At 36.5% G+C, this 23,493-nt stretch overlaps 1 protein-coding gene across 1 annotated transcript in view; it reads left to right on the plus strand.

Annotated features, from left to right (window-relative positions):
- The window catches only part of LOC139978566 (tyrosine-protein phosphatase non-receptor type 9-like), an 87,824-nt gene that overhangs the window by 58,956 nt on the left and 5,375 nt on the right, over positions 1-23,493 (plus strand). The window contains exons 6-9 of the mRNA XM_071988879.1: positions 9,091-9,890; positions 17,683-17,843; positions 18,943-19,172; positions 20,921-21,128. Of these exons, the coding sequence (XP_071844980.1) occupies positions 9,091-9,890; positions 17,683-17,843; positions 18,943-19,172; positions 20,921-21,128 (1,399 nt within the window). The remainder of the gene's footprint in view (positions 1-9,090; positions 9,891-17,682; positions 17,844-18,942; positions 19,173-20,920; positions 21,129-23,493) is intronic.

A 23,493-nucleotide genomic window follows, 5' to 3' on the forward strand; every position in this document is an offset into this window, starting at 1 on the left:
ATGAGACTTCACTTAATAAAGAAACATTGTTACATATGAATCCAAAGCTCAACAAGGTAAAAGAAATTCTTTTCAGCAAATGTTGTTGATACAAATGGTATATGAACTAACATGGCATAAATGAAATTAAACAGCATTTCTGAGGTTTCTTCTATAATTTTGCACAAATGTATTAAGTGTCACAATTGTTAGATTATAATTTATGAGACTGAGCCACCTTCCTAGACATTTACACAAAACTTGATGGTAAATGAGAAAGTAATTCAATTATTAATTAAGTTATTAGATTTGCTTTTGAACATTTCTTTGCCAAGGACAGGTACATGTAATAGTACTTAGTATGTTACAGCATATAAACGAAAATTTCAAACTTTCCAATGAAACTTGACGGAGTAAAGCTAATAAACTATAATGTGATGGTATTTTAGTATCAAATAGGATAACAAAATTGAGCAACGTTAATAACTCAACAACTAAGACACTCCTACCACAGAATTAACTGCTATTCCCCCTCCCCCCCCGAAAAAACCCCATCCCACCCCTCCCAATACCCAATGGTTTAAAATGTTGATGTTAGGTTGTACAGCTGCTGAATTACGGGTGTCGCATAACTATTTGAACAAATATCTGGAGTTTGTTTTATACTAGACATGCTTTTCTCTGAAGTGTTTGTTACAAGCTTAAAAAAAAAGACCTTTTTTTTATTATTAATGTTCATGTAAAAATACTAAAAAGCAAATTGATTTATTTATGTTCATGTCAAAAAAGTACAAAAAAATGACTTCTTTTACTCCAATCATCATCATCATCATACTGTCAGTACAATTTCTTTGAAATGTAACATGAAAGAACCATATTTATATGCACTAACATAGTAAGAAAATTGTCCCAACTGGCCGAATTAACTTTTGTGTTTTACATTTATATTTTAGTTGCTTCAGAGCTGTAGATAAATTCATCCAAACCTATACACTAAACCTATTTGTAAATGAAAATCCTCTTCCTTGATAAAGCAGGAATATAGGATAAGCCGATGTATTATTTTTTTTTGGTGTCAGCTCATGTAGAGATCAAGTTTCCTCTTTTGTCAAAAAGATGACACAATCCCTTTAAAGCTTTCCTCACCGGCTGGAGATAGTTGATGATACAAGGGCAGACCTCTTAGCTGTAGTTTCCCCGCTGTATAACTTGGATGTTTCGTTTCCTTCCATGACGAAGAAGACGACGAAAGACGCACACTAAAGTAATTACGGTGAAGTTGCATGCTGCTTTCCACTCCCAATGATTATTTGAATATAGAACCATCAATTTTCTATCTCTCTGTCTCTATCTCACTCGCTCTCTGCCTTGGCCATTTTGATCAGTTCATATTCACAGGCAGGTTGCACTGTCGGTGAATTCTGTTGCCCGCATGTAGTTGGATTTATTTCTCTTCTTTGCTGCGTGGATTAGAGAGCTCTGTACAAAGAACAGAGGCAGCTCTACATTCTAGGTTTCTTGGATTTGGTGGAAGTCCATTTCAAATTGCTATTGTTGGTTCTTTCTTTTTTTTGACATCAGGATAATTTGATTTCGGAGATATATTTAACTTGATTTGGATTATGCTTTTTTTTTTCTCTCCTGTTGGTGAGGACGAAATTTTCAGTAGCGGATTTCTATTTACGGTACGCTGTGTCGGTATTGACGGCCAGTAGTGAGTCTGTTCAATGAGATGACCTTATCTTTTTTTCTGATCTCCGACTATTAATCAGAAATGTTTTTAGTCTCTTTGAACGACAATCTAAAGAATTAATTTATAACTTGATCCATTGTGGACAGAATTACTTTTGCTTCAATGATATTTGAATGTTTTGTTTATAAGACAAGGTACTGTTTGGAATATTACAAGCATTTGCTAAACATGTTGTGCAGGATACTGTTATGCATCTGTGTGTTGTGATTTAAACCTTGAAGAAACTTCCTTTTTTTTTGGGGTCTTATTTTAAACAAATTTGAAAATATGGAGTTAACTGTTGATGATGTTTTACAAGTCCGTATGAATTATCCCAGGGATATGGTGAGTGTTTAAATATATTTATTTCTATTGTATGATTTAATACTCATGTTTGGTGTTTTCAGTTTTTATGACATCTAGGCCAGCTAAAAGGTGCTGTTTGTGTTAGGTTGGCCATTTACCAAACCTTTGGAGTATAAAATTGAATAAGATAGCAACTGACATATGTTAATGAGAGTTAATGAGCGAGAGAAATTAATAGATCTTCAACGTTTCTTAGTGAAGACTTTTCCATCATAGAATTAATCACATGTAACAAGCAAATTGAAAGAGTTCAAATTTTTCAACTGCCACTTTGCAAATGACTTACATTGGTAATGAATTTTGGGGTAGCAATTGAAAATTTACCAAAAATAATTGCAAAAGGGCAGAATGAAAAATGTGAATTTTTTTTCAACACAGCTCCTTTCCTTTTTTAAATGAAACTTGACTAGGCAAGCAAATGACTGACATTGTTTATGGAATCTTGGTACTGAATAGCAATTGAAAATTTACCAAAAATTTGTGGAAAAATCTGCTTTATATAGAAAAGCATTGCAGTGCGGAGAGGTTGGGGCCCGGGGCGGGTGGTAGGGACATTGAGGTGTTTTCATTTGGATAGAAACTTTAGTATTAATATCATAAAACAGGTAAGGGCAAGTTTCCGTACTCGATACTTGGAATTAATCTTTGAAGCAAATTGAGCATTTCGCACACACCAATTTTCTCCGCACATACTTTTAAAGAAAGTCTGTACTGTCAATGCAATGAAACTTTCTTTTCAGCAATACAATCCAGGAATAAAATGTGCTACTATTCAAATTGTACCACAGCGTTCCTATACAAAAGGACATTGCTAATGCTTTATAATTTATTAAATATAAACAAAATCATTGAAACCTGGTGAAGAAGTGGTGTCATGGGTAGAGTTTTTGCCTTACAACCATGAGTTTCCTGTTTCAAACACCCCCCCCCCCCCCCGAATCAGGTTTTCTTGACCTGTTCAGATTGTTGATCTGTAGTTTTCTTTCTTTTTTAAACCGTCTTTGGTAGATCTCAGTATTCTTGCGTTCGAATTGGGAAGGAAAAAGGGTTTGGTCTGTTTTGTCAATGGTTTAGAAACAACATCTTTCACTATGGGTTTCACTGCAGTGATAATGAATGGGAAACCCCCATCCCTTCCCTAAACCCCCCTCCTCAGTATTTTAGAAAGTGATCAGCTTCTAGAGTACACTCTCGTCTTTCAAGTAGGGATGTTAGGTGGCGGTCACAGGAGCAGGAATGGGTGCAACAAATTACATTCCAGTCTCAAACTTCTCTGAAAACACTGAAAACACATGAAAGGAAACAGACACATGGTTTGATATTGGAAAATTTACAACAAAAAAACCTTGCCACTATTCCTATGGAAGTAACCAAGACGACCATTTGTGTGTGCCACCTTAGAACCCCACCCTCATATTCATGTATATTTGTAATTAAAAACTTTGTGGTAAATATTAAGGTCTACTGAGCTGCATGATATTTCAGTTTTTTGAAGAAGGGTTCTTGTACATGAAGTATCATTTACTATCCAGTATAACTGCGTCACATGCACCAGCATTTACTAAGAAAGCCTGCAGATGTACTGGTATCTAGTCAGTGGTTAAGAGATTACAATGGTGAGAACCTTTGCCAGATTTAATTGACAAGAAATGGTAGTACTTTGTCAAAACCCACAAAAACATTACAACTGGGTCTTTCTCTGAAACATACTGACGGTACGTGATCTTGTGGTTGTAATTGTATTCTATATTCAAAGCTATCGTAAAAACTTGAAAAGGTAAATTTCAATTTATTTAGTCAGGTTTACTGTAAAGGGGCGCACTCACTGGTTGCCGAACATGTACAGTGAATTGTAAAAAGAAAGCAAGCAAGCAGTGAGATAGATTTATGTCAGTTGATGAGTAGGATGTATGCTAAATTGTTTACCATTCATTTTGAAAGTGCATTCATTCTCTGTATTGGGGTGCATGGTTTTTGCAAGTTTTTGTCAAAGAAAGTTGTTTCAAATTTTACCATTTTTGATTCTTCACTATATAAGTTTAACGAGGCATTAAGCAAAACCAAAAATGAAAATATTGCAGGGAGGGGTGGGTGGGAGAGAGAAGGTGAGAACTAAGGAGTAGATTCTACTTCATTTACTGCATGGCATGTATCCTTTCAAGGATCTGCAACAAATATCAATCAAACAGGTAAACAAATTTTTAAATTGTGTCATTAATGAATGAATGAATGAATGAAGAAGTGGTTCATTAAGATATATGTAACATCAAACAGTCACTTGCTAACATTGAAAGATTTTGTATCATGCAGAAATGAAAACAGCCTGTGGGTGAGCAATACTGCTGGGAAACTTATTTGTATTATTTATCTGCTGATGCTTTACTGGTCTGTAAGGAGGAGCCTTTCAATGAGTGGTTAATTGAGAAGGCTGTAGTCAGCTTGGTGATGGTGTAGAGTGTAAAAGATTTACAAATTTATAAAAACTCTCTGTTAATCGAACTCAGTAAATATTCTGGAGATAGATAAATACTGTATCTGTAGTTTTGTCCATAGTTCCAAATAAGTAATTTCGTTCGTTCCTGTCATTTTCTAGAATTTTTTTTTTTTTTTCACAGGCAAAATGCTGTTTTGTTGAATCTTTTATGCATTTAAATGAACCCAATGCAAATTTACTTTCATTCAGCTCGGTAAAGGCAGTTGTGCATATTGATAGCATACAGTGCAATCATATTCTAAAATAATCATATTCATTTTTTCGGAATCTTACTGCATGATGGGTCCTTTTCTACCTTTCGTGTGTACTTCTTTCATTGGCTTGTACTTTATTGACCTCTATGGAAGTGCCACTCCTTTACTAGGCAAACAAGAACTTTCTAGAATGATACATGATTTATAATATATATCCATTGGAAACTTCCTAACGTAATATTTTACCTACCTCAAAATGGACTGTTTTCTTTTTAAACCCCCCGCCACAATATTTTTTACCCCCCCTCCCCCCACCATATTATTTTTTTTTTATGCCAACTTATGGGACCTGTGTGAAGGGATGAATTGTTGCTGAGATTAATGTCATCACAAAGAATTTCACATTCATAGTAGGTGGAAAAAGGATAAATCTCCTTGATGCCAACTCATTAATGTAAACCATTGCAATTAGTCATGAACTCCTACACGGTAAATCTTTGAAACCTTCTAAATAGCGTTCAGATGAATAGGATATATCACAAATATCGTTCCTACAAATGCCAGAATTCTCTTTGATGAGGTTTGTGTTCTATATTCCATAATTTTAGACAATACTATTTAACAATGATATCATCGTATGTAAAAGGAATGATGAGCAGCTATGTATTAAAATGGCTTTTCATCTATTTGTTAAAATTGGAGCCACAATACGGCTAGTGCGTAAATCATAAATTTCAAATTTAAATCTTTCAAATTTTGAGTATATAGTAGCTAGGTAACTTTGGAGGATTTTGTCTGGTTGATTATTAACGCAATAAGATGAAGTTTTCACCAAAGTGTGTTTGACTGTGTTTGATTTTGTTTTTTCTCCATGATAAGTGTAGGTGTATATTACATGCTTCTCCCCGAAATCATCTAGCTACTAGGAACTCTCTGTGAATGACGTCATGGGAAGTGTATTTCAAGTATGTACTTCTCGAGAAGAATGTGACAGTTTCTATTATCTTCCTCCTAGACACAGCTTCATTTGAAAATCAGCTTGATTGAGAGACACTCACTTCACAGTTAAGAGGAGGAGTTAAACCTGTCACCATAGCAACATGGTTGAAACTATGCCAAGTAACTGGCTCATAATTTAATGGAAATATGAGAGAAATGAAAGAAGAGACCAACTGGATTTTTTTCTTATTACAAATGACACGTTAAATGTTGGCGGCATTCAAAACGATGTAACCAAAATAGTCCAGTACCCCAAGCTGGGGAGGGGTGCCACGGTCCTGCCAAAAGTTTCAGAGCAGCAATAATCACTTCAGCCATAGGCAATGTTTTCAAAACACCACTGAACACAGGTCTCACTCTTGGCCCCTCAAACCAGTTTATTTGGGGATTTTATATTCATCCAAGATAGAACTGTTAGGGCTGTGTTGTTTAATCTTAAGGCTCTGTTTGGATGATATGGTCAGAGGGCAATTGGTCAAGTTTGGAAGGATATCTATCCTTCCTTGACTTTCCTGTAGTCATTATGCAATGATTGGTTCCAAGAAAAGCACTTTAGATTGTATGTTTTGTTCCATTTCCATGGCAACTCATTACACTTTCCCGCTGAGATAATTTCCCCTCATGAGAAATACATAGGAGTGATTTATGTGAGCAAACACAGTTTAATACCTTCTCAATGTATGCATACAGTTGGATACTCCATCTTTCTCATTTATCAGCAATAACCGTCTCTAGTGGAGTGAAAGAGAAGCACAGCTATGATAAGCTACCCTTTACTAACATGTCTGACAGGTTTATTAGGCTTGAGGTACAGTAACAATCTGAACATGGTCGACGTGCATATATTCCTGTTTCCCCAAACATAACATACAAAAAAACAAATAACTTCAGCTCTGTTTCTTAGAAATGATTAACTCCATGGAGCCGCAGTGACTTCGTTAGTGCTCTTGAGCGTGGCATGATAAGATCCGACCGATGTAAACGATCTGTGTTTTGCAACACCGTAGAGAATTCGATTGTAAGAGCAGTCAATCCATGAAACATGACATGCTTCTAAGACGCACGGCTCTACTGTGTTTGCATAAATACAGCCTGAGTTAACTGTGAGCCTATAATCATCCATTGTACAGGTCAGAGGAAACTTCTGGATTAGAAACGTGCTAATTAAATCTCAAATTTCTGTCGGTTAAAATTCCTAGCCGTCTAAAATAACACGACTGGAATGTACTATATCATCAGCATTATAACATTGGCAGGGATGAAATGTCTGTTTTAAGAGGGGTGAAGTGAGTGTTCCCTGTTTTATGACATTTCTTCAGGACTTTGCAAAATGTGACGCATTTCGTATCTATTTTCAGTATTTTTGGAAGAGGAAAACCAGAGTAGTAACCTGTGTTGCTTGAATATATCAGTGTTGAAAGGGGCATGTCACGTCATCCAAAGTTTGCTCATTTTCCATCAATGTTTGGGTATCTCTTTTTTTTTGTAACATTTTATCTGTTTTGGCTTTTTAACCTTCAAAATGTCAACCGTACACGTCTCTTGAACAGGGCACACTTTTACACCTTTACATATTTGAAGGAATTCAGAGCTTGTCATTTAGAAAAATTAAGCACAGAGAAGGAAATATGAAAAGGAACAGAAAATGACACACACACATACACACACGCACACAAACACACAAAAGAAATGACAAAGACAAAAAGGGAATAGGACTCAATTGGTGGCAATGTCAATATGAAAGGTAAATGTGAGAGAGGGTGCAGGGCTATGGCTGACTGGGTTTAGTCAAGTTTCTGTTCTGCAGTGTTCCATACTGGTATTGTTGTAATCTGTCTGGGTTTATATACTGCAGGCAGCTTGTGATTCTGTATAAACCTTTGCAGGCTGTCCTCTGTTGTGAAAACTGTTATCCTCACGTAAAAGATTAACTTTGGAAGTACTGTTTTCATAAAAACGGACGAGGCACAGTGTTCCAGCTGTCAAGAGCTTGGAGGAAGTAAGCGGAATCCAGCCAGCATTTACACTCTGCTTTCTGTCTTTGATCAAATACCAGAACATTAACTCATGAAATATTCAAACTGTATACATTACGCCAAAGCTGAAATATGTGTCGGAGAGGGTTTCTTTGAAATGCTGTCTACTCGATTCTATCATGTAACAGGATATTGATTGGATATTGATTGTGAATACAGTCAGGGGTGTTCATATAGTGTAGCTGCCTGTTCCATCTTGATTGATCATTCGCAATATTTCAGTGTTTCAATTGAAGCATGTTGGATTTAATTTAATCGTCATCTGACAGGCAGTTTACTCTACGGAGTAATCATTATCATGTCCAGGTTTCTTCCTTGGCGCAATAAGAATGTCTATAGCCTTGCCTCGGCCGAGGATTCTTTACCCACAGCAAGCGATTCCCAGGTTTGTGAGCTTCTCATACGTTGTACTGAATTATGGGAAAGCCTTGAGATGAGATGCCTAAAGAAAATAAAAAAATCAGAAATTTGCATCATTAGGTTTAAAAGCACTACAATATAGTCCAGCAGATGATTGGGATTGGTATGGGATGTATGGTGTTAGTATCATATGAAGAGTATGGTTGAGTGTATATGTTACTGTTATATGGGGTTCTGTAGACATAAGTTAGTCATGGTGTACTTAAGGGTATGTCCATGTGATCAACGTACCGTAAATTTTGCTTCAGCAGATTTTGTATCTTTTTTATACAACAATTGTTGGACACTTGTGGTCCAAAGTTTCTCCTCTGGTATTGGTTTAATTCATGATTAAGTTGGAAAAGTTCCAAAGTCAATGTCTTGAAAGAACTTGGCTATCAAAATCAGCCAATGGAAGGTTAGTGGACTTGAGTAGGCTGGGACTTTATTAGTCTATTGTGTTTTGATTGAAACAAAAGGAAGGAAGTGTCTCTTGTCTTATTTAGTTCTAGGTCTCTAAAGTCAACTTTGTTTCTTCATATTTATATGATATCTCTACAGTTTTTTTATTCTTTCTTTTCAATTTCCTCTAACAATTTTTTCCTTATGCATACATATTTTGATCTTTATCCCAACGGTCAGCATCTCTGATAATCCCACAGAGTTTGGTGTTAAACTAGTCTTTCATGCATTGTCACATTAGCTTTTCCATATACTTAACTTGTTAAGTCAATTATTATAAGATACTTGAGTTTTTAAACTTATGATAGATTTATTAATATATAATATAGGGTAATAAGGAAAAGTTTTTGAGGTTTTATTTGTAGAGCAGTTCAGAGACATGTCGTCATTTAATTTTTTTCTTTCTTTATTTTGTGATTCTCCTTTCAGGTAACACTTGTTAATGCAGAGAGGCTTTGTCGATATGTACCAGCTACCTCTCTACCCAAAGAACTGGGTGGCACCAAGAATTTCAGCCACATGGACTGGATAAAGGGCTGTGTCGATCAGGCCACAGATTCCAATCGAAACTCAGAGACGCTGAGCAATGAATTCTCTAACGATAGTAGAGCTTTGGAAGCGAACAGGAGAGCTGTGGAACTGTTTGCAGCTGGTGCACACCTAACAAGTTCCCCTTCACAGGAAAACCACTTAGATCAAAGAACTAATAGCAGTGGCTCCTTGCAAGACACTGTCCCAGAACCCAGAGGTAGTAGTGAAAGTTTAAACACTGTGGGTATCAGCAATGGAGGCAGACATAAGGCTGAATCTGCCGAGGCAGTCAAAATAAATGGTATGAGTAGCAGCAGTGAACTTGATTTCGATGAAAGACAAGAAGCTGCACAGCAACCATCCATAGTAATGGGTAACGGTGACACACTCCTCGGCGAAGCCCGGACCTTAACGACCGATGACCGTTTGAGCCGCAGCGACGCCGACGGCCTCTCCAGCGATGAACCGGAGGACCCCCCACCCAAACCCCCCAGACCCTCGGTAACAGATTCTGATATCTCGGAAAACATTCCAGCAGAGGAGGAATATGATGAAGAGTGTGTTCACCAGCCTGATGATCATGGTTTAGACATGAGGAGTCTGGTAGAGTATGTATTGACACAAAAACAGAGTGGCATGTACCAGGAGTATGCAGCCATCAGGGCAGAGCCCCCCACTGGGACATTTAATGCATCAAGGTTAGTGGCCAGAGAGCGATGTGTATTACTACATTGGTATCAAACAGGCTCACTGACAATATCAATGACCTCAAATGTATGCTATGTAGTTGTGTGCTATAAGTAGGCAATAACATAAACAAGGTTGGCAACCCCCTTGATGTGGAAATATCAGTTTTAGGTAAGATACCCTATCAAAGTAACATGCTGTGGGGGCTTCAGCATCCAGCCAGGCAGCAGGACATAATATTAGTTAGTAATATTGGTTAATAATGAATTATCTTATTTGTGCAGGCTGTTCCTGCTAATATAATGAGCTATATAAAGGCAATACACATATGCTTTGTAATCCTCCCTGTTCCCTGCCTCTCTCACTCCTCCCCATTGTTACATCATTGTGAGTTGGTATGTATAATATACATACTCTTCATGCCATATTAATTATCACATACACATACACCTCAACAACTTATTTGTTGACACTATACCTCAGTCACATATACCTAAGATGTTTGCACATATATACCTCAGCCATATACCTCTGTCATATGCAGAAATATGTAGGCACACAGAATAAATTGAGCTGTATTTACAAATACCTCACCATGTACACATACTGTGGTTATCTATGTTAATTTATAGACATCTATACCCCTGCCACATGCACATATATACCCCTGCCACATAAATACCTGAACCATATCACATATATACTTCAACTATGTTGATACAGAATTTAATATATGTTAAGACATGTATATAACCTCAATTCTGCATATGTGCATATACCTCAGCCACATATACTTGAGTTGTATGCACATATATACCTCAGCCATATATCTCTGTCATTTGCAGAAATATGTAGGCACATACTTGAGCTCTATTAACAAATACCTCATCTTTTACACATATACTGGGGTTATCTATGTTAATTCATAAACATCTATACCACTACCATATACACATACCCCTGTCACATACACATTATACCCCTGCCACATACACATATACCTCTGCCACATACACATATTCCTCTGCCACATACACATACCCCTGCCACATACAAATATACCACAGCCATATACCTCTGTCATTTGCAGAAATATGTAGGCACATACTTGAGTCCTATTTACAAATACCTTACCATTTACACATATACTGTGGTTATCTATGTTAATTCATAAACATCTATACCCCTACCTCATAAACATATACCCCTGCCACATACACAAATATACCCCTCTGCCACATACACATATACTTCAACCACATATACCAGAGTTGTATGCGCATTTACCTCAGCCATATACACATATACCTCAGCTGTGTATGTCTACATGTTGAAACATGTAATGAATACATGTCCTGCATCCACATACACTTATTCTTCAACACCAGGTTGACATTAGGCATGAATAAATATGACACCATATATGCTGTCTTATTAAGGCACAGAATTTATGTCATACCCAAGGACCTTCCCTGTTTATTTCGTCTTTCGTTTGCTATCAAGCAACGCAGACTTAGTCATGGCATTCAACCCGGTGTGAGCTTAAAGTTTTCAACTTCTAAATCATATGCACCTCCTTTGACCAGCCCTAACACAGTTAATTTCCTCTGACATATTTGACACTGTCACTGAATGGTGATAGTTCCTGTCATTGATAAATTTAAAGTAATTAACAACTTTTCCGCAAAGATATGAACCCATGGAATAAATTCAAATGAAAATATCCTTTAGTCTTGCAGGTGTCGTTTTGCGTGCAAAGCATTTTTTTCCAACTTAATGACAGAGTTTCATGTCTGACTGAGATGGTAACAGCACATAGTCATAAAAGTTACTGAACTGATCATTGGTCAGAAGAGTCGTTTGAAGTTTGAGTGCTGTAATTATTTCTGAAAGTAGAACTCTGATGTTACAAGAACTATAAAACTGCTAAAGTTGGATTATTTTAAGGGATAGTTCAAAGGTAAATTTATGTATGGCCTGTAAAAAGAGGAACATAATCTATAAAGTAAACCTGCTGAATCTTGCATCTTGCGTGCAATTCCTACATGCTGTTTCCCAGATGTTGTTGGTTTCAGTCATATTCTCTACCAGATGGGGATATATTTTTCAATTGGACCTTCATGTGGGTATCCATGTTTCCAACTTTCTATACAGGGGATTGTAAACTTTATTTTCCCTGAGCTATCCTTTAAGGCATTTGCTTCATGTGGTGGGCCATTCAATAAGTCATATTAGGTCATAGTGGAAAATGGATTTATGAAAGCGCAATGGCTATCAACCATAGCTCTACTTGGGCATGATGATTGTTTGTGATACATGCAGGGAAAAACATTAAATGACACTTGGCATTGATACACATAAAACTTAATATGCCCTATTAAACATTACACGCTCTCGGCATGTAGTAAACTTATACAGTAACTCATACATTACCACAACCTATTACAGTAACATGTATACCTTTGCAATACTATTTGTGGAGACTGCGGGGTGGGGGGGGGGGGGGTTTGGCAGGAGACAAGAGAAGTGATCTTAGTACCAGCGTTTTCTTTACCGCAAGGAACCAAAATTGCCAGGTTATCATGGTATTTGCCCATGGTTCATTAATACATGTTTTATGACAACTGTGTGGAGGAGAGGTTTACAATGGCTTGATGTAGTGGTGTTTTGAAAGTCTCCTTTTACATTCCATGCAGAGCACACACAAATTAACTGACTATTACCCAGACTGTCCAAACCGTATTTTGGTGCACATATCATATGTAGCAGACAATCACATCGTCAGCGTGACATGCTCTTTTTCTCCCCATTATTGGCCCCTTCACACGGACCGAGCAACTGTAAAACCTAATTTAAGCGTAAAGAAAACACTGTGTTGTGTCTCAGTTCACAAATATACCCACCACTGTATATTCCATGTAGGTATGATGGAAAACTGCAATGTCATGGATATTAAACTGTACAGGTTGACAGCATGTACCAGCATGTAACCGTTTTTATCTCAATACATTACATGTATAGAGATATTGTAACAGTAAGTGGGACTCTCTCTTCTCTTAAAAATTTTTCAGCGTCTTCAAACAAAGTTCTTTTTCTCTGGAATTTCCAGAGCAAGAATATATCATATAGACCAACAAAAGTTACTATTTTTTATTCCAGAATTGTATCTCATTCTGTGACTTTTTCACCGATTTATGTCCAAATCGGGCCAATTTGGACTGAAAACACACTTTGGCAGACCTGTTTTGCACACGCTCCAAAACTTATGTTTTATGAAAGAGAATAGAATAGAACTGTCTTTCAACAGTGGTATCGTCTAAGATAGGGTCCTATGTATTATATATTTTATTAACATTTTAAACTTTCATTTGTTGTTTACAGGTAGGTATTAATAAGAATTTTACTACCTGTATATGACATTTTATGGCTTTTATTTGCTTTATTTGATGTTTAAATGATTTTTCTTTCTTAAAACAACACTGAGCTGCTGCCCCTACTATTAGTAAAAAGGTCCGTTTTTGATGATTAAGCCCCGCCCCCAAGTCTGTTTTGTAGCAGATTGGCTATGACTCATAACAGCTACACGAAAATGGCTACGCTCGCGACCAATTTCTGTAGTGTAGTTAGGTACGCGAGGTGTTAGTGTATTGCATGCTAGTTACATTCTGTACTGCTGAATTCCATTTAAGGATAGTACTGGTGTTCAGGTAGCTTTTCAGAGCAAGGGCCATGATAAGTTTGTTTGATTGCCCTTCATGTATTTTGTATAATTACGTATACACATTCTTGTATTTCTGAAGGCTACTTACTGTAGGCCTAGTGCATTTAAAAAAATATATATATAAGCCTAGGCCTATTAGGCTTTCAGTGATAGCCACATTAGCATTGTACTGGTGTTCAGACAGCTTTTCCTAGGAAGGACCAGGGTAAGTTTGTTTGATGGGTACGTATAAAAGAGGAGCCGGCCATAGCATCACAACTTTTATAAGACTATAAAAATTGTATAAGGTTATGTTTTATTTATAAGGATATAAGATGTATAAGGTTATATGAAGTATGTTTAGCTTTCTTTTGAACCTGTAATGTTTGACATCAAATGTACAAAGAATTAAAATAAAATAACAAAATGGAGAGGAACTGAGGTGGCTATTAGGGGAAGAGGAGGCCACCCATCACTTGCATATAAAAACTTGTAATCTTCTTTTACATTATTTTTTTCCAAGTCATAAATCCATGAAATCTTCATGTCCAAAAAATTGAGATGGAAAAACGTGGATTGTTTTGATATCTAGAAATGGACACAGTTTTGATGGTAGTCACCACTACAGTAACATACAGTAGGTCAATAGGCCTAGCTCTCAAGGCAGGCATCAAGAATATGGTCGAGTTGTTCGCCTCTTCTAATTTGGCTGTTGTCATTGACGTCAAACTATATGACCAAAAAGTCCAACAGAGACTGACCTAAGATGAAGGATACCACATAAAAAACAAGTTCTTAGGTATTCTATGACATTACTAAACCTTGCAATGTCGTTCTTTCGACTAACAGTCAATGAGCGCTAAAGGCAAGACTAGCAGGATAAAGTGTAAGCAGAGACTGCAGAGACTATTCGTGGCAAAGTAGCAAAAATGCAAGTTATGTATTTGTTGTACCATGATTGATATTTATAATTGTAGAGACAGAGCAAAGATTTGAAATTAGGAATAAAAATTAAAACTTCCAGTATTGAGATACTGCATCATTGATGCTCTTGTTCAAGTTGTGGTTTTTCGAAATCTAACAGCCTTTGGTGTGTTTACAAACTCTGCATCATTGTTTACACCTTTAATTCTACTCTGCTGAGTCTCTTGTGACAGGCTCATTATTAAACCTGTCTGTATTTTGTGTGTGTATTTGTCCCTTCTGTTACTGTAACTTGTCATTCAGCCTCTGAAGAAGATCCTGCTAGGATCGAAATGTCAGGCCCCCTCTCTTCAACACAGGAATAAAATCTGTGTAATATAGTACCTCAAAATAATGATATTAATAGAACGATTACAGGGAAGCCTGTCAGCAGTAAAAAGAATGATTCAGGCTCTCACGATAGCGATCAGTTTTAAGTTTGTGTTTATAACAAGCAGAATGAGGCTTAATAACAGGGATGAATTTAGTGAAATAAAAAAATAATAATGTTGCTGGTTTCAACTTTACCTTGGATCTCAAATTGTTTAGAATTATATTTAGAGTAGTCATTGTTACTTGTATTGCTGCAGTGTGCTGTAACTAAAACAAGCCAGTAAAAATGAAGCTAAAGATAGGTTTAACCTAGGAGTCATATTTCCCAATGAATGGATTTCTTGAAAGTGATAGCAGATGCTGGTCTCATAATAATAAAAGATAGCAAGACTTCAACAATAACCAGGAGAGGATGTTTGAAGAGTTTTACTTTCATATCATTTTGTTCTGTTCATGGTAATTGTCAGATTCCTAGGGTCCATTGCATTGTGTAAAGAAACCTATCGAGACTGTGGGTGTTAATAATACAAGCAGGGAATTACACAAGTTCAATAGTGTTCAAATTTTGTGTGTCCGTCAAGTCTATGAATTTCGTCTCTTATAAAGTACTATTGTCCCCATCTACAAAACTGCTATAGATCTTTGCATTTGTATTGCATTTGCAATGCGATACTGGATAAATTATTCCTCCCTCTGACAAGACTTTCGTTTTTTGAGTGTCCTTCATCCTGGAAAAATCTGTCTGGCTCAAGCAATATTGCAGAGCATGGGCTAGGTATTATTGTAACAGTCCCAGGCTCACCCAAGACAATGTTAAAATAAAAACATTAAAAATCAAGAAAATGTCCTTTCAGATAGACAGCTCTGTTAGTTATATTGCCCCTTGGCGCAATTAACAAAGTCAAAAACTTCACGACCATTTATACTAACATTTATACTAACTTGCAAATAAAGGTTTGGACCGACTTTGGTGGTGCTATAGACTAACGCACTGGAGCTATCATAACACAGATTTTACCTAGACTTGTTCTCCTTCTGTGAAAAAAGTTTCAAAAATAAGTTTGAAATGTTTGACTTCAAGTTTTGATTGCAGTGTGTGTCCCGTTGAATGGAGAAGGAGTGTATGGAATTTCGGAGAGAACTCATTTTGTTACAGAATAAAACTACTGACCAAAGATTGAAAATAATTAATGGATTCTTGCCATTTGGGTTATTTTTTTTTGTCCCTGGGAGCTCTAACTTTCTGGTAATATATGGCTGAGGATCCATGTCATAGTAAAGGTCATTATAATGTAATGTATGTCCATGAAGATAATTTGCTTTCATTGGAAAGGTTACCGTGGTAAGGTCTTGTTGATGTACATGTAGAACTGTTGCAATTTCTTATAGGTCCATGGTGAGCCGTCTATCAACAGTAAATACTTTATTGCATCAGTCAGGATTTTGCCCTACTTTTGAGTACTTGCATTAAAAACAGAATTTTCAACGTGGTTTTGTAATGTCTGTTTCTTTCTCAAGCTGTTGTGCCCAAAATAAACTAAAAATAAACATGTTGAAATTTTATAGCAAGTCATCATGACCAATACCAGGAACCTTATATTACGCTACAGAAGTTGTAATTATATTCATTGCAATATCTTGTACCTTTGGTTAAACACTTCCTTCTTTTAACCGTGCTTTTAGCAATATGTAAGAAAAATTGCTAGAAAAGGGGGAAAAAAAGAAGGGAAAGAAATGGTATTTGATGATCAACGAACTGTGACAGTGATTGTATAGGGTTTTTGTTAGCATATTGCATGGTAGATTGACTTCGCTCCTCGCTTACCTGTCTCCTCACAACCTTAGCACCACATTCTACCGTGCCAACCCTGGAGTGAATTGAATAGGGTTGAATAGGGATTGAATAAGGTTATTTTTAGCATATTGCATTGTAGTTATTCCTTCAGAATATCAGAAAGGTTGACTTTGTGGTTGAGGGAACACAATTAGTTAACCAATATTTACTTCATTATATTAAAGGTTGGTTTTTTCTGTTGCACCTTGATAGACCATTAACTTGTCCCACTTTAAGATTGGCAGTTGAACAGCTAAACTATGTTTGCATTAAGGTGGATGGTTGTGTGGGTGGAAAAACTTTGTGATATTATTCAATTTTTTATTAAAGATGCCAGGTATATGAAAATATCCATAATGCTTTACTAGAATAACACATATATTTTTAGCCACTTCTGCTGCGGTTTGTAATAATTATTATTGCCATGGCAGTGTTTTGTGACTTTTGAGTGAAAGTTGTGTTTTCTAAACGTTTCATTACTATAAGACGCAGGCTGCAGCAATGTAGTCTGTCTAGTTAAATCATCATTCATTCAACAGATTAATTTTTTTTGTTTATGTGCTTTATAGACTCCTTGAGACTTTGAGCCTAGTCACACTCAGATCACAAATAAAACATTGACAGTACAAATTGGATACATTACTGTGATAACCATAGGCTTCCTATTTATTCCCATGTCACAGTATGGTGTCCACTATCTTCTTCACTCTGCTGTTAAAACATCAATTCTACTTTCTAATAACTGATTCATTCTATTATAAATTTAAAATGTTAATTATATCTGTGAATCACATGTGAATCCATTTAATACATATTTAGGCTGTATAATTTGTTAATATCTATCTTTGTCTCTGACTTTTTTTTTTTTTTTTTTTTTTTTAGTTACAGCTCGCCATCTTTCTATATCGTCTCTGTTTTGCTTTTCTTCAAATTTCTCATCACTTATTGCAACTTATTCCTCTATCATTTGCAGACATAAATTTAACTTGCCAAAAAATCGTTACGCTGACGTCGTGTGCTACGATCACTCCAGAGTATGCTTGCCTCCCATAAATGGCGACCCGTTCTCTGATTACATCAACGCAAACTACGTAGACGGCTACAAGCATAAGAATGCGTTTATCGCAGCTCAGGGTACGTAATTTACTCCACTGCCGTATGTTGGGAAGGAGCCAGATTGGTCCATAACCAATGTTACTCACACCAGCTATCCTTTGGCAAGATTTAAGGGTTTTTTTTTTTCATTAGTGACTTTGTTTTGTAACTACTGCAGAACTCACATGGTCACAGAGGTGGTTCCCAAAATCCAAATAAATTTGTTACAGTTGTAAATGCAAATTCAGTTATTCAAAGCCAGTTTATGAACTTTCACACACCAGTAGAATCACTGTGGTCGAGTGGTACGGACTTTGGTCTGTGACATAGGGTCCGATCAGTCCCAAATGGTAGAAATTGACAAATTTGATATATATATATCTACTCAGTAAAATTAGACCTGTGATGCAAATGCAGAGGTCATTGGAATTGACCAAAATATAATATGATGTAAATGTGAACAATAATGGCAGCCTGAAGCAATATCATACATGTGTGGCAGATCTATTTCATTCTCCCTTTGCCCAATCATATCAATTCCTTCTGTTCATAACCTTCCTCTACTTCTCCTCTGCCCCCCCTCCCCCCCCCAATTATAATGGTTGATGTCTGTACTAACGAGAAAGAAGTCTAACATAAACTGTCTACCATTGACTCAGCAACAGCTCTCTTAACATTTACATCGTTATGAAGTATTCACATACCTCTAGTTTCCTACATGTTTACACTCACATGTCTTAAATGAAGCTTTCAAAAGATGAAAGAAGAGGGGTCCAAGTAACTTTTTCACTGAGAAGTTTGCTCATAAAGACCTATAGGGAACAAATGGTGACCTGCAATGATATACCTTCCAACCGACAGCATTTTCATGGTGTTCAAGTGACTTTGTTCACATTTTCTGAGTGCTTAAAAATATTTTGTGAGAGTTAAGGAAGTATGTAGGAACATATAATTTGAACCAGTGACCTGGGGGCTTACCAAGTCCAGTGCGCTGTGGTATACACAGTACCCCTTGTATACATTTATAGGCAAGGATCACACCCAATGCCAAATATCTCATGAAGTCCCTTGTCTGTCTCTTCCCAGAAACCACTGTATAATTAAATTAACTTTCTTTTATATACCTTGTCCGCTCTAGGTCCTCTGCCAAAGACCTACTCCGATTTCTGGCGTCTGATATGGAGTGAACATGTTCTCACCGTGGTTATGACTACAAAGTGCATGGAGAGAAATAGGCAGAAATGCGGCCAATATTGGCCGGCTGAGAAAGAAACGACAAAGGACTACGGGATCTTCAGGGTTTCAAACTTGGAAGCAATCAGAGAAAAAGACTACACAATCACCAGTCTACTCTTAAAAAACACCATGGTAAGAAATGAGTTTGATTTAAGCAACAAAACATAAATAAATATGGGTAGTAATGACCCTAGTTTGAAAAATGAAAGAAAAATAATTGTAACAAAACACCACTGGCAGTCATGAGCCTGGTCTTAGGCTGTGTTCACATTGGATAATGTATGCCAATCCACCTGAGATCATGGTCCCATGACAAGGTAGATATCAGATCGCAGCTAGGTCAAAACCCCATATGAACGCACTCGTGCTCAGGATCTCGAGTCGGCAATGGATTAGATCACAAGCCCTGTTATCAGATGAGTAGTGCATATGATCGCACTTGTTACCTGATGCAGTGTTTTATTTCTGTGTCCCCTTATGGTTAGTACATAACGATACTGCAACTCAGGGTGGGAAGTTTCACTATGTTGCAGCTGATAGCGACTGCATTGAGTGCCTCCACACTTTTCACTGTACAGAGTTTTTAAGGGTTTTCCTTGGTAGCTGGTACCTCTTTATGGTACCACAGTAATGTGTGTGGGAAACCTCGGCAGACACTTCTTAGGGATTTCACCAAGTCATCATTCACTAATTATGCAGAAGGAACAAGGCATGTTTTGCATGCATGTCAGTTTCAAACACTTGTTGGCCAAGCAAATAAAGACTGTTTCTCGAACAAACAGGGGTATGAGTTTTTAGCCTTTTTGGGCCTTGATTTCTTTCCGTAAGCTTCATCAATAACAGCCTATAGCTTTAGTAGGCTCGGGTTGAGACTTAAATTTAATGCATGGCAAATAGCAAGCTTGGTTACCCGAAGGAATGTAGCAAAATAACAAAGACCAATATCTACACTGTAGGAGAGATTTGTAGGTTTAAATAGCCAATAGAACACAATGATTTTAGGGAGTGCTACCAACTGATCATTTTAACTCTTTGGAGGTATTTTTATATAGCCTTTTATATAGCCTTCAATATAGCCTTTTACATAGTTTTCTTTATGATGTCGGTTTTCTCGTTTCTAATTGAATAGGTGACAAATGAGAACAAAAGATGATAGTGCACATTGTTAACGACAAGACAGAACAATTAGTGACTCATTATGTTGTTCTGCCTAGCATGGCCTTGCAATGTCAGTTTCATTACAGGTTCCTACCATATCATTAAGCACTGGCATTGAAAGATAGTCAGCCATTTTGAATTCCTGCTGATATAAGCAAGTGTCATTACGTGTGTGTGACTTGCCAATTTATCAATGTAAATATCAATTGAACTATACATAAAAGCAGGTAGTAGCGCTGCAAGAGACCAGTTTGCCTTAAAAGAGCACAGAAATATGTATTTAACGAGCTGCAGTAGTATCACAGGTTTTAAATGCTTCAAGACTTGTAGTTTAACTAGTTTTAGAAACGGTTAGTATTAGCAACGGCCAACTCCCCAGGACACAAATTAGGTTAACAGGGGCTCTGATTAGTTGTCATTGTGCAATCAATATAATTATTAGTTAATTAAAACTACCAAATGTTTGAAGACCTAACCAGTTCTGGGCAGAACCAGACTGAAACCTGTGTAAACTTGATATACTACATTGTAGTGCCTATGTCAAGTTTTTCAGCACCATTTCTTGGATGGACGTTTGTTTAAGTCAGATGCCACAATACCTTGCACATTATACAACCGAGAGTCTTATTATTTAATACTTTCTTTTCAATGGAGAACATTCAACAACCAAAATCTCACCCTTATTTTCCCCTTTTATACTCAAATTATTACTTTATTTCCAGACTGACGAAATAAGGCAAGTCACTCACATGCAGTTCACCAGCTGGCCGGACTTTGGTACCCCGAATTCTGCGTCTGCCATGCTCCACTTCAGAAAGGAAGTTCGTTGGTATCAAAGCCAGGCTCTGGAGACGATGGATGTGGCTTGGACCGGCCACCCAGGTGGACCCCCGATCCTGATACATTGCAGCGCTGGTATCGGAAGGACAGGTATTGAAATCTATCCTAGATCTCATTTGAACATATTGTATCACTAAGAACATGAATATTCATGTATTTTGGCTAATTGGTAGGTCTGTTCTGGTGGAAGAGGGGTAAATGCTGTGAAATAAAGACAAGTCTATCGCAAGATTGCACCATTCGGTGCAAAATACTTAAAGTGAATTTTAAAATATGGCATCTTGAATATTCTGCATGTTGCTCTCGGTTGTATTTTTCAAGTCTCTCCTACCTTATTGAGGATGATAAAGAGCACAAACTAAAACAGAGGCTATCTAATCAAGTGAAACAAAGTCAGTCTTTAGGAAATGCATTGGAGTTGCTGTGTTTAGATATAACAAAGATCCAACCAACAGCTTTAAAAAAAAAATTGTTAGATATTTATCGCATCACAAAACTTTGCATGGCCATATGGATGAAATATAGTAGTGTCTGGCAGGCTGGTACCTCAAAACTCAGAATAGAGCAATCAAATGGTCCCTTTTATTGATGAATAAAGTGTAAAGTGTCTCAGTAATAAATGTTTGTGAAGATGTTGACTAAAATAAAATATATGTGGATGATTCTTTAATGCTTAAATGTCAAGTGTTTGAACCTCATTTTTTAAAAGCAGTCTTCAAAACAGCAACCAATATGTACTAACAAACTGCAAGATACCGTTCAAAGAAGATCGCCACTTTTCACATTTTATTGAAAGGAGTCGGTTAGGGTAGTTCCTTCCAATGCTCAACATTTTGACAAATTATTTTTGGTTTAGACAAGGTTTGCTTTCTTAATCACCCATCTGTGTTTGTGTGTGGTCGTTTGTTTGTTTATAAATATGCCTTCCCCTTCAAAGACTTGTTTTGCTAACATTCATGGTTTTCTAATGTCCTTTATACGTAGGATGACTCACTGTTTTCTCTTTTAACTCCATCCCAACTTTCATATGAGAAATAAACTTAAGCTCAGGTGACTGGTTTTAATTCTGCACCAAAATTGCTCTTAACCATATTAATTAATTTTGTAGATTAGAACTTTTTGAATATGCTTAATGTTGTGTGTACCAAGACTACGTACTGTGGATACTAGCATTTTGTGGCAATTTGGTGATTTAATTTCTAGATATATGATAAAAGATAAATGATTTACATAATAGATAGTAAAGTCAGCTTCCATGGCAACTATCAGCTGGAAATGCCTTGTACGATTCTTTAAAAAAAAAACTTCTAATCATTACAAGCCACGCAACTCTACTTAAAATAATAATTACCAATGAAAAAGTGGGTAAAGAGAAAATCAAAACAAACAGACAAAATACCAGAATTTATTCTTGATAATTTCTGCTACCTTGTATCCCATGACAATAGATATATGAAACCCTCACACATCTCACAGACGTTGAGATTGATTTTCAGTAGTTCAGAAGCAAAAAAATATGTTTATCAATTTGACATCTTCTGTTGCCGCATCAGTAATCTTGAATATGAGGTGATCGTTATATTGGAAAGATGTGTTACCATGGCAATCTGATGTCGCTTCTTTTGTAAATAAATGGAAATTTTAAAAAGAAATTACTTATTTTGGTTATATTTGTCAAGAAATTGGAAGGTAGCAAAAAATGATGAGTTTTTATTCAAATCCTCTTTTAAGTTTTGATTAATTTATTAATTAATTTATTTATTTTAGGGGGAGGGAGGAGAAGTTTTGAACAGAATTATCAAATTATTATCAATTCGTAAAGATGGCATTAAAGAGTGGGACATTGTTGGATATATGGCCTTGTGGGGTGTGTATAATCTGTAGCATTTTGAAAACTAGCACATTTTTTGTTCACATTCAGATTTGGCAAAAGAAAGTTCATGATCACATAGCAACGTTTGGTATGTCACATGTATTGAACACTGTTACTTCAGTTAGTTACCAAAATATCAGTATGTAAATGACAGTCATTTGTTATGGCTTAACGTGCACCTGGTCACTTCCTTAATACATTCCCTTATCTGTCCCCTTCTCCTGCTCCCCATTAATATTCTGCAAATGTAACAGTTTAACCTTTCAGTCCATGCAAAAGAAGAAGAAAAAAATAGATAAAAAAGAGCTTGTAAGCAGAGTAATTTGCCTAGAATAGGATTGCAATACACACACTGTACACTGAAACTAAAAGTATCCCATTCAGTCTAATATCATCTTGCAAAAAATAAAGCAATATCTGTATTATTATATAAATGACTTCAGACAATGAGGCAAACTTTACAACAGCAACTTCAGCTATTGCCCTTTGTTTGTAGATAAAATCTTGACTGTATGACAATACCCATGGAGTAGCTTTGTAATAACCATTGTGAAAGCAAAGAATTGTTAGATCCTACTGCTC

Source organism: Apostichopus japonicus, chromosome 13, assembly GCF_037975245.1.
Source record: "Apostichopus japonicus isolate 1M-3 chromosome 13, ASM3797524v1, whole genome shotgun sequence".
Taxonomy (NCBI): domain Eukaryota; kingdom Metazoa; phylum Echinodermata; class Holothuroidea; order Aspidochirotida; family Stichopodidae; genus Apostichopus; species Apostichopus japonicus.